The sequence below is a fragment of the Pseudonaja textilis genome, chromosome 1 (genome assembly GCF_049901715.1).
Source record: "Pseudonaja textilis isolate UNSWEBS1 chromosome 1, rPseTex1.2, whole genome shotgun sequence".
In the NCBI taxonomy this organism is placed as follows: domain Eukaryota; kingdom Metazoa; phylum Chordata; class Lepidosauria; order Squamata; family Elapidae; genus Pseudonaja; species Pseudonaja textilis.
In genome coordinates this window covers 167,768,219-167,780,614 of record NC_141990.1, presented here as the reverse complement: position 1 = coordinate 167,780,614, position 12,396 = coordinate 167,768,219, and the positions used below count along the sequence as shown (strand labels likewise).

At 33.4% G+C, this 12,396-nt stretch overlaps 1 protein-coding gene across 4 annotated transcripts in view; it reads left to right on the top strand.

Annotated features, from left to right (window-relative positions):
- The window catches only part of PARD3B (par-3 family cell polarity regulator beta), an 897,218-nt gene that overhangs the window by 186,617 nt on the left and 698,205 nt on the right, over positions 1-12,396 (top strand). For all 4 annotated transcript variants that reach the window (XM_087913651.1, XM_026707819.2, XM_026707818.2 and 1 more), the window contains exon 5: positions 11,226-11,311. In XM_087913651.1, the coding sequence (XP_087769777.1) occupies positions 11,226-11,311 (86 nt within the window). The remainder of the gene's footprint in view (positions 1-11,225; positions 11,312-12,396) is intronic.

Genomic DNA, 12,396 nt, shown 5'->3' with positions numbered 1-12,396 from the left:
GTAACATACTGAAGAGAAAGTAAATATTAATTATTCAGTAAATTTAAAAAAAACCCAAAGAAGAAATAAAAGCAAATATAAGCATTGATCAGAGTAATTTTTAAAAAAAACCTGGATTCGATGTACAATAATATGTAGTTTGTCAGTTATGGTGGATGAGTGAAGCTATTCTTCTTTTCAGATACTACTTATTTCATACTATAATTTTTTTCACAAGTAACATGAGATTAGAAAATAGACCCTATAGTGCTGACATTTTGAGCAGAACCAGAATCATATAATTTGTGTTCTTCATTCAGAATAATTATAATTTTCATATCTTTTCAAGAGTAGCGATGTTTGAGTGCAGCTATTCCTGCTGTTAAAAGGCATGGGGCAGGTTTTTATAAAACTCATAAATGGCCCTGGAGAGTTGGGAAAATATTTGTGAAAAGAATAAAAGTTGCATCTTAGGAGGGAGATGAAAAATCCCCCCCCCCATTTATTAGATGAAATATTCATTGGTTTAAAAGCATTTAAATCACCAAAAGTATACTTAGAATCAAAGCCAATGCCCCATGCACCTGTATGTTTTCAATATGATCTAAGTGCTATTTGGATAACTTTTTGAATATAAATAAAATTATACTTACTGCCTGCAATGCCCTGGCAATTGTAGGGAATTACCATATTGATTGCAGTATAATTTCATTTGCGAGTTTGAAAACAGCTTTTTTAAAAATTCAAAGATTTTACCATCTTATTTCTGCTCAGACAATCGGCCTTACTGGATAATAATTTTATAAATAGGAAAGTGAAACCAAATGCTTCATTCAGTTTATAGATGCTAAAATGTTATGTGTGACAAACAATGGGTCTATTTAGTCTTGACAGTGAGTCACATTTAACTGCTTTTTATGGCTGACCTATGTTTGACCTGTGTGAGTTGTGGAAAAGTCTTCAGATGGCAGTGCATGTTCCCAAGGAGGAATTTGCTGAGTAGATAGTTGAATTTAAAGTAACATCCTGAAATATTCCTGAAACAGTTTTTGATAACTTTGAGTCACCAACTGTTGTTAAAGTTGTTTATGTGACCTTCTTTTAAGTTCTTAATTAAAAGAAGTTGAACACTAAAATAACATTAATATTTGGACAAATCTTAGTAACAATGTTCTTAAATATTCAGCCACTTTCAGCTTGCTTTCTTGAGTCTGGAAGTGTATAGAATCTCAGAATTAGTCACATGTGCAACTTTAAGTCTAGACACCACCTTTAAGATGGCAATATGCACAACAGACTCCACAAATGTGGAGTCTTATCAGATAAGCCAGTGGTTCTCAACCTTTTTTTCACCATAGACCCCCTTTATACACCTCTTGTATCCATGAACCATGGCCACAGATCCCAATACTTAACTCAAGTTTTAAATTATAACATTTCTTCAAGACTTTGTGGATATCCTGTGACAACATCACGGTACCTCAGGGGTCCCCCAGGGAGCCAATAGCATAAAGAGTTTAGTTTTGAAAAGTTTAGTTTTACATGAAGACATTGTTATTTGTCAATTTTTATGCACACATTTTATCTGAAAATCATCTTTTTATATTATATTTTTTATAGTGTAGAATCTTTATCTTGAAAATACTGCAACTATTTCTTAGTGGGACCATGTGCCTTTATTTATTTGTTTGTATGTTGGTTTTAGAGAGCCAGTTTTATGTAGTGGTTAAGGTATCAGGCAGAAGACCAAAAATTCTAGTCCCGTCTTGGTCATGAAGCCACCTGGGTGACTTTGGACCAGTCATATTGTCTCACCCTAGGAAGGAGGCAATGGCAAACCACTTCTAAAAAATCTTGCAGTTAATTAGAGAAAGAGTTAAATATGCATTGAAGTCTATCATTAAATTTAAAACTATACTAGTTGTTATTCGATGTATCATATTTCTATCTAATATATACATCATAACTGTGCTGACATTGGATGTCCTATGTACTTTTAGTCTGACCTAATCAGTTTTACACGTGCTGTTTTCAAGATGTTCCTGAAGACTGATAGTTAGTGGTATCAATTTAATCCAGTTGTGGCAAAGGATCTATATAATGAATATGGCTAAAGATCCAATTGGTCATGGTCTCTCTCAGCAACTCTAGCAGTAGCCATGAGTTCAGAATGAGTCCCAAGTTGCAGGTTTTCCCGTTTGGGAAAATAAAACTGCTCTAAAGTTAAAATCAGACAAAAAGGTGGCTTCTGGAAAATTAAGAACTGTGTCATGTTGGGATTCACATTCACTCTTTCATCCCATCAAACTCCTCATAGCCTCCAGATACTGGGCCAAGATATTCATTATATTTCTGGTCTTCCCTGAGCAGCTGTGTAACTGGGGATTATTGGTGTATTGATGATACCTGCTCCTGACTTGAGGAAGAATCTATCTCATATTACAAATTTTATGTAATTGGTGGAAAAGTAAGGTTGAGGGGACCGAACTATTATCAGTTCTTATTGAGCTAGCCTCTCTTCCCTGTAAATAATTGATAACCTGTGGAAGGCAGAGGACCACTATCACATAGTGTTTCTGACCTCCAAGGCTTGTAGATGATCCAGAAAGGTAAAATGACTGATGTTCACTGAACTGCTGCTGAACTTTCAAGTCCAGAAGTGGTGTATTTCCTCCCCTCCAGGGTCTGATAAATAATATGTACTTTTGCCAGATGCATTTATTGAATTTTCAGCTTGTACATTAGGATGTTTAATATAATATCATTATATTCCATAGAGACATTAATTATTCTATTATAGTAAAACCATATGCATTTACAAAGATATGGCCCAGGGGTATCCATCTTTTCCAGAACTTGTTCTGGTCACTAGTGATGGTATACAATCTCCAACCAGTTAAAGATAATTGCTTCATCAACTTTTCTGGGCAGAACTTGCATTTATGTGGCTCCTGCCCTTTGGAATACCGTATCCCCTGAGGTAGATCGGCACCAAACCTCCTGACCTTCAGTTAGGGGCCTGAAGATCTGGCTCTGCCAACAGGGGAGTATCATTCTGGAGGTGGTTAGTAGATTGAAAGAATTCCTCCCCCCGGTATTCTTTGTGCTTCTTCTCTCCCTTTTTTAACATTTGATTATACATTTTGGTATAATTATTATTTTTGTTACTACTGTTTTATCTTTTTAATGTTTCTAGTTTTAATGTTTGTAAGCCACTCAGAGTTGCCTCCGGACAAGATGGGTGGCACATAAATCCAATAAATAATAATAATATTCCATATTTGGGAGTCTAAAGCCGCCTTTACTTCTGCTATCTTGTAGTCATTTTTGTTTTATTCAAGGTTTCTTCCCTAGCCAAACAAATTTAATTGTCATTTAATTTAGCTTCTCAAAAAATTTCTTACGTAATTTTATCAGTATCGTTTGAAATAGGTATAAAATTTTGGGTAATACATTCATTTTAATTGTAGCAATTCTTCAAATTAGTGATAATTGCAGTTTCCCCCAAGCATCCAATTCTGTTTTTTTTTAGAGCAATTTATTGTGCTTCTTTTATTGAGGAGCATCTTGCTATCAACCAGATTCCAAGATATTGAACCTTTTTAGTTATCTGTATTTCCAGTTTCCTCTCTAATTCCTTTTTCTGGCTATCCGTAAATTTTTTAGCTATTATCTTAGTCTTGTCCTTGTTTATTTTAAGTTCTGCCACCTTACCAAATTCTTCTATTTCTCATATTAAGTTGGCTCCTGTTTCTATGGGCTCCTCTATGATGAATACTAGGTCATCTGCAAACGCCTGTATTTTATATTCTTCTTGTTTTATTTTTACACCTTTTATTCCTTGTTCTTGTCTAATACATGCTAGTAATACCTCTAATGAGAGATTAAGATGACAAATGACATCCCTGTCTTCCACCATTGGCTATATTAAATTTCCCTGTTGTTTCCCCATTTAGTATTACACTAGCCGCTTGGATAGACTATATTGCAGATATCATCTCCACAAACTTTCCCCCAAAGTTCATAGTTTTTAATTGCTGAATAAGAAACTGCCAATTTAAATTATCAAATGCTTTTTGTGCACCTAAGAATATCAATGCTGCTTGTTTCTTGGGATGGGCTTCATAGAATTCCAGACATTTATTACCATTCTTGTATTATTTCTAATTTGCCTTTTTGGTAAGAACCTGTTTTGATCTGGGTATATAATTTCATTTAATAATTTTTTAACTCTGCAATTATGGTAGCAAATATTTTATAGTCAGCATTTAAAAGTGAAACAGGCCTATAATTTTTAATCTGTTGGTGGTCTGTGCCCTTCTTTAATATTAATGTAATATATGCCTCGGACCAAGATTTCAGTAATTTAGCATCCGCCAATGCTTCATTATATAATTCCAACATTAACATCTCAAGTGGTTCTTGTATAGTTTTGTATAGATCCCCTGAGAGTCCATCAGATTCCAGTGTTTTATTATTTTTTTGTTTTCCGATTGCCTCTTTTAATTCCGATAAAGTTATTTTATTGTTCAACATTTCCTTTTTATCTTCTGATATTGTAGTTAGGCCCTTCTCCCTTAAATACTGTTTTATACTCTTTTCCAATATATCTTCTTGACTATACAGGACCTCGAAGAATTTTTGTGTGATATTCTTTTTCTCTTCCATCTGATAATGTAGATTCCCATTCTCGCCTAACAGTTGTTATTTTAATTTTTACTCTTTCTCTTTTTTAAATTTATATGACATCCATCTCCCTGGTTTATTTGCACGTTCAAAAAAATTTTGTTTTACCATTTTAAGATTTTGTGCCCTTTCTTCTTGTATCATTAGATTTATTTTATGTTTAACTAAAGCCCTTTCTCCTGTAATTTTGTTGTTCTGATGTTCTTTTTGTAGCATTAATTCCAATTTTTAAAGTTCTTCCTGAAGTAAAGTTTGTTATTTCCTCTTTTCCTTGTTTCTTCGAGCTACATATGCTATCGATAATCCTCACACATATGCTTTAGTGGTATCCCACAATTTTTGCAGCAACGTTTGTTCTTTCTTATTTTCTTTAAGTAGTAATTCCAATTCTTTTCCCATCATTTGGACGTAGTCTTTTTCTTTCAAAATCCTTTGGTTCAGTGTCCATCTCCTTTTTTTCTGTCCTTCCCATCTTACTTTCAGAGGATTATGGTCTGCCCAAGTATTTGTCATGATTTCTATCTCTTCTATGTCTCTTCCCATTTCTGGGTTCATCCATACCATGTTTATCCTTGACCTTGAATTATGCGGACTTGAATAGAAGGTGTATTGGTTCTTTTTTGGATTTAAGTCACTCCATGTATCTTGCAGGTTTAGTTCTTGTATCATCTCAAAGAATATATTTGGTAGCATTTTCCTTTTCTTCTTCTTTTTAATTACTTGTATAGTCTTTCTTAATGTCCACCACTGCATTTAAATCACCCACTAGACATATGTTTTCATACTCTGTCTCTTATTATTTTTCCATGCAATTTGCAATAAAATTCCTTCTGATTATTGTTTGGTGCATATATTACCACAAGCAACGTTTGTTTCTGGTTTATTATTATTTCAATCATTAGTATTCTTCCATTAGAATAATTTTGTTTTAACCACTCTTTTATGTATATCGTTATTCTTCTCTTCTTTTGGTGAGCAAGAGATAAATGGAATTTCCCGAATTTGGGGTATTCTAAGCTGCTGCCCTGTTGCCTCTTAATATGTACTTCCTGTAGACACACAATGTCCATATTCTGTGTTTGTAAATTTACTAGTATTTGTTTCCTTTTTGCAGGTGAATTCATTCCATTAATATTTACTGATATCATCTTAATCTCCTCCTGTATCTTATTGTTTATACGTAGGTCTCTGTCTTCTATTTGTCCTTGTTTCTCTCTGCTCTCTTGTTCTCACGCCTTCTCTTTCAAAACATTCCATTTCCTCCCATCCTCTTTCATCTTGGTCTGTCTCTTTCTCTTCTATTTGCTGTTCTTCCGGACTCTTAATCTCTATCTCTTCTCTACTGCCTTGGTTTTCATCCATCGCTAAATAGTGATCATAAAATTCATGCGCGTTGTCCAGATTATCGATTCTAAATTTCTTGTCTTGCCACATAATCAACATTCCTTTTGGTATAAGCCATCTAAACAGCACCTTGTGTTTAACCAGTTGCGAAGACAGGAAACGATAATCTTGTCTTTGTTCCCTAACCCTTCTTGGGATTTGTTTTAAAGTTTGGATTTCTTTTCCTTTATAAATCAGTGGCTCATCCCTAATCACCTTGTAGATTTCATCTCTCATTGTTTTCCTAGGGAATCTCACATGGACTCTCTTGGTAACTTGTGCCATCTTGCATAGTTGGTATGTATTCTATAAATCTCATCTATTTCACCTTTGATTTCCTGCTTACTTTTCTGTAGAGTATCTGCTAGTAGTTCTGACACGATCTTTACCAGGTCTTCTTCCTTATTTTCTACCACATTTTGAAATCTCAAGAAAAAGGCTTCTTTTTCCATTTCTAGATGGACGATTGTGTCTTTCAGATTTCTGTTTGTTGCCATCAGTTTCTGTTCCATTGTTTCTAATTTCTTTTCATTTTGTTCTGTTTTACTTTCCACCACCTGCATTTTTTGTTCATTCTTATCTATTGCCTGTTGTATCATCCCTATTTTATCATCTAGTTTATGAATATCTCCCTTCTTCTCTCCTATATCATTTATTTCCTCATGATTTCTTGTTATAGCCTCTTGCCTTATCATCATCATGTCCTTTATCATAAGGAGAGTCATCTGCATGGTCTGCATACTCAGTGTAGAGCCTGTTTTCTCACCACTCAGCATACCCTCTATTAAAATTTGACCCGATGGGGATGCTATTGTCAGTGATGGATTTGACGTTGTTTTCTTCCCTGTTTTCGTAGTAGTCATTTTGCTTGTCATTTTCATCACCCTGAAAATATTTTTCCACAATACGATCAATTGGCTACCCTAGGAAGTATTAGACCAAAATAAGAAAATGGCTGGAGGAAATCACGAGTCAACGAATTGAGTTAAAACCTGAACTATTTCTACTAGGGATAATAAGAGGAAACTACAGTAAGAAAATTCAATATATTATATTGCACATAACAACTGCAGCCAGAATTGCATATGCACAAAACTGGAATCACAAAACTGGAATCAGGACAGCACGCCTTCTGAGGGAATGGTGATAAAAAAGGGTGTTAGATTGTGTGGAGATGGACAGGATAATATTAGAATTAAAAGAAAGAGGGAAACAGAATATTATTTGGTCTGGGACACATGGTATAAATGGTTAGAAAATTGAAGTAAAGATTAAACTTAAAGGTAATTTAAGAGGTATATTAAACTTAATGGTAATGTACATAGTTAAAGGAAGAAAAAGGAATGTAACTGATATGTAAATATGAATATTATTGATGCTGGAACGCTGCAAAGATGGCAAAAGTAATATAAACTGATGAAATATGCTTAATAAAAATATTTAAAAATATTTAAATAATAATAATATTCCACATTTGGAATATCCCAGGTCCTTTGAAAGGATAGGTTGATAAAAATGCCAAATCTAGTCTAAAAATGTGACTGACTGTATGACAAACCATAATAATAGTAAAGATGAAATATTTGACAGTAAAAAGACAGTGAGACTGAGCTTTGAGCAAAGAGGACAAATAGAATAGAATATCCTGAGGGAAGGCATTGGTAGCTTTTGATAAGGTAGAGGTTAATCAAGAAGAAAAGTTAGTGTGGCAAAAATAGGCATTCCAATAGTTCTCATCGAACATAGGGGTGGGGGAAAGAAGAAATGGTCAGTTGATTGGTTGTTGATGCTCCTATGTCTGATCTGGATTTGGAATGTAGATTGTCTTGGTTGTGAGATGATCAAGATAGGAAGAGAGATCAGGGAACATTAAGCCTCTTTATTTTACTTGATCGCTTAGGACTTTTTTCACACTTTTGATGATAGTATCTTTTTGGAATGCTTGAAGAGATGAAGATCAGGTATGACTTTATAGTAGTTTTACTCATACATTACTAGCTATTATTATAAGATTGGGGAAAGGTTCCATTTTAATCTGATAAATTACATGATAAATTACTTGGAAGAAACAGTCCTAGGATAGGCTGAGCCATAACAGGGAACTTTAGTGTTGATTATTGCCACACAGTATATCAGGTAGCCTTGAAAATGGTTCAAGAACTACAGTTGGCCCAGTATCCAGTAATGTAGATGGTAAATAAATATCGTAAAATGATGGAGCTTGAAGGGTTCTACATGCAGTCAAATGCAACCTCCTACCAACCTCCAAAATGTAAAGATGTGGGCAAACCTGATGTATTCTTTACTTATATATATCCCAATGCAATTTCTCTTTCAGATGTTGAGAAATTCTACTTGTTGGAAATAGAATGTGTACTTTATTAAATTTGATTTTGACACAAATGTACTATATATGCTCGCATATCTCTGTTCTTATATGGCTTAAATTAAACTGAATAAATCAGGTGGCAGTAGAATCTACAAGAAAAATAGGAAGGAAAGTTCAGAGGAACTAAAAAATTCTTATTTCATTTCCCCCCAATTTAATCATTTTTATATCATAATTTTTAGTGAACCTATTTCATATTCTTTGAATACATGATTATTATAATCCTATTCTCATTTAATGAGGAGTAAATTCCATTGAACTAAATAGGACTTAGGCCCCTGTAGTAATTAATCAGGTTCTGTCTGCGCCTGTGACAAATTTCATAAACTTTTTTGCTTTGAAATATCTCAGTACATGTGAGGCGTTGGAAGAGTCTTTGATTTATATAAGTGTCAAAGACTGTCCAGATATATAGATTTCAGATATTATCTTTATTAATGTAAAATTCTCTTCTTAGTTTTCCTTCTTCGTTCCAAATTGAAGGATCTGTTTTTCACATCACTTATTTAAATAAACTCAAAATAAATATATCAACTCTGTTCATGGCATTCCTGTTTCTCACATAATTTAGCATGTTACACTTATTATTTGCACAGTCAATGCTGGAGTGATCACAGATGAGAAAATTGTACAGCAGCAGGTTTGTTTCTTTTGATGCTGTCAAAGAATCAAAATCCAATACTTAAGTTGCTTTAATGAAAAATATGTTTCCGTAGTGTTTTTGTGTTGCAATAGGTTACTGTCTTAAAATTTCACATTTGTACTGAAAATGAGGTTAATTCTTTTAAAAAGGACAGCATACTACTTATTCTTTCTATGAAATGACTGTGTTTTCTCATCCTAATATTGCATATTTGTATATACTTTCTGCAATTAAACCTGAGCTTAGTAGATGTTTCTTCTGCACCCAAGATGCAAAGCCATGACGTGCTTAAGCAGAACATTTCCATCTCACTTCAGACCCTTTTCTCCATCTTTCCTTTTCTCCTGATGAACATTTCTTCAATAGTTTATTGGGTTCTATGTATCAATGGTTTCAAAGTGATCTTAAAACATCATTATGGGATTATTAAGAAGCTAAAATAGTTATATAGGAGCCTGAGAAATCTTAACTATGCAGAAATCATTAGTTTTGCTTTTAGCTAGTATCTACCATTTTATTCATTGTGAGACAGAACAATGATCTGTAAAAGATAAGATTCCAGATCATCAAATAACTTGATAAGTAACATTAATATTTAAGAGTCATGAATTAGATAATAGTTTATTGATTGACTAGTCTTACAACTTTATCAATAAAATAAAGCATAAAATAAAAAATATAATCTAATTTCAGAATAAGATAGAAAGGAGAAATTAACGTGATAAAAAACAAGTGTGTTATTGGAGAGAGGCCAGGGTGGGATTCTACCAGTTCGCACCTATTCGCTAGAACCGGTTGTTAACATTCTAAGCAGTTTGGAGAACCGGTTGTTAGAAGAAATTACTGGCCTAATCCTGTAAGGAAGGCTGAAAGGAAACATTCTGGTGTTGCTTACAGAAACTGTCTCTCCGTTAACCCTTATTACATTCTTGGCAGGACTAGACTTCCTGTCTCAGGAACGTCTCTGGAGTTTTTTCCCCCTCCTTTGCTGGTTCTTTGCTTGTGTGGAGTGACCATTCAAAGTTACAAAGGCACTGAAAAGAGTGACTTATGACCATTTTTCATACTTACAACTATTGCAGCATCCCCACAGTCATGAGAAGCCAGGCGAGGAGATGCATGCCTCGATGTGAGTGATATTGAGTTGGCCACACCCAGCCAATAACAGACCACCAAGCCATGTCCACATAGTCACATAGCCATCAAGCCATGCCCACCACCTAAGCCACGCCCACAGAACCGATTGTTAAAATTTTTAATCCCACTCCTGGAGAGAGACAGTAATCACATAAATGAATATCCCTTGCAGGGTACCCCAATTTGTTCGATGTATTGGGTTCGTAGGATGACTGTCTTAGTTTTAAACTTAGCAATACTGGTTTACAATATATACAATTGAGCTCAGAAGGAAATATGAATTTGTGATTTGGATCCCAGTAGGCTGTTCTTTCCAAAAGGGAGGTTAAGAATTAGGCCAGATGGGAACATATAATTGACAGTCAAACAAAATATAAATTAGGTGAAATGTAACCAGTCCATTTCCCATTTTTAAAAATTTATGTAATATTATCTTTTAACCATACTGATATATTGTGGAATACTAATGATTATAAGGAGGTATTCCTTAAGGTTTTCCTTTTTAGATACGATAATTTTTTCATATTACTTAAACTACTTTAATATCTTTCTTAAGTGTTAGCTGTAATTTTGGATATTAATCATCACTCATCTAAGCAGTTCACAATATTTTTATAACCTAAGCAAGTACGCATGATTCCTGCTTCTGATGCTATTGCATCTCTTCAAAATGTATCTTTTTCTTCCATATAAGTGCATTAGGTATGTTTCTATGCATGTTCAATAATTTCTGTAAGGGCAAATAAAAGAGTAAGTTTTCCTTTCTAGTCTTTCCACCGGACTAATAAAGAATGGGGATAAATAAAATAATACCAGGTAAAATACCTGCACATCAGTGTTAATGTTCAGTTTTGCAGTTTTCTATAACTATCATTATAAGAGAGCTATGGAGAACCTTGTCAAGAACAATGTGGTATTTCATTGTTTTGGTTTTTTTTACAGCTTCTTTCCTCAATATGATACTGTTGATATAACAGATTTAAAATGCATATTGTTTGTATCTTTTAGTGTTCAGCACAATCATCTTCAGAAGCCTGGGATTTCACTACACATAATAATACACGGACTTCTCAGAAAACAAAACTTAATTTCAGGTAAAAAAAAGTCCCATTTTTTTTATATTTCTTTTTTTCTCTATTTCTAGAATACAAATAAATCTATGAATTTTTGCTTTTAAGAATGCAAATTTATACATATATTAGTTTAACATATTAAGTAGATAAAGGACTGTAGAAATCTTGTAGTTTAAAAATATTAGCACTTGATGGATTTCAAGGTGTCATAAAGCATCTGTATTGCCATCTCATTTGGGGTTCAACTACAAGATGTTGCCATCTAACTTGGGACTCAATGTCATGATAGAAAGACTAGAAGTTTACAGATGTTAGGCATTTTCTTTTATGTATTTTTCAAATAATATGAGAATTACTTAAATTTGATAAACATGATAGAGATTATTAATACTGTTAGCGTGAATTGGATCAATATGGATGATACTTAGAATTAATTTTGTTTACATATATAAAGAAATGTTTAGATTGAATAAGAAGGCATAGATGAAGACAGAGATAAAGATGAAGAGCTAGGGTTTTTTTTAGTTAATGTATGCTTAAGCAATATAATGAGGATTACTTAAATTTGACAAGTGTGATAGTGATTACTAATATTGTTATGATGAACTGGATTAATATGAATGATACCCAGAATCAACTCTGTTCACACACAATATGGATGTATATCATCTCTTTCCACTTATTACTGCATGAATAACTTTGTAACTTTGTTGCTTGTATCCTTATGATTTTTATTTACTGTTTACTAGTATGATTTGATTGCTTATTATTATGGTTACTAGTATAATTTGACTGCTTATTTGTATCCTTTGACTACTATTATGTGTTATACCTATGATTCTTGCTGAATATATTTTTCTTTTTATGAACACTGAGAGCATTTGTATCAAAACAAATTCCTTGTGTGTCCAATCACACTTGGCCAATAAAGAATTCTTTTCTATTCTATTCTATATTGGAAAAAAATAATAAATATATCTTTAAAAATGCCTATCTCTGCATCTTAGGCTAATAAATATTAGTGCTCTCCCAAGTTTATAAGATGCTGTCACAGGAATATAAAGACTCAATAAATATGTATAAACCTAACACTAAATAAAGATACC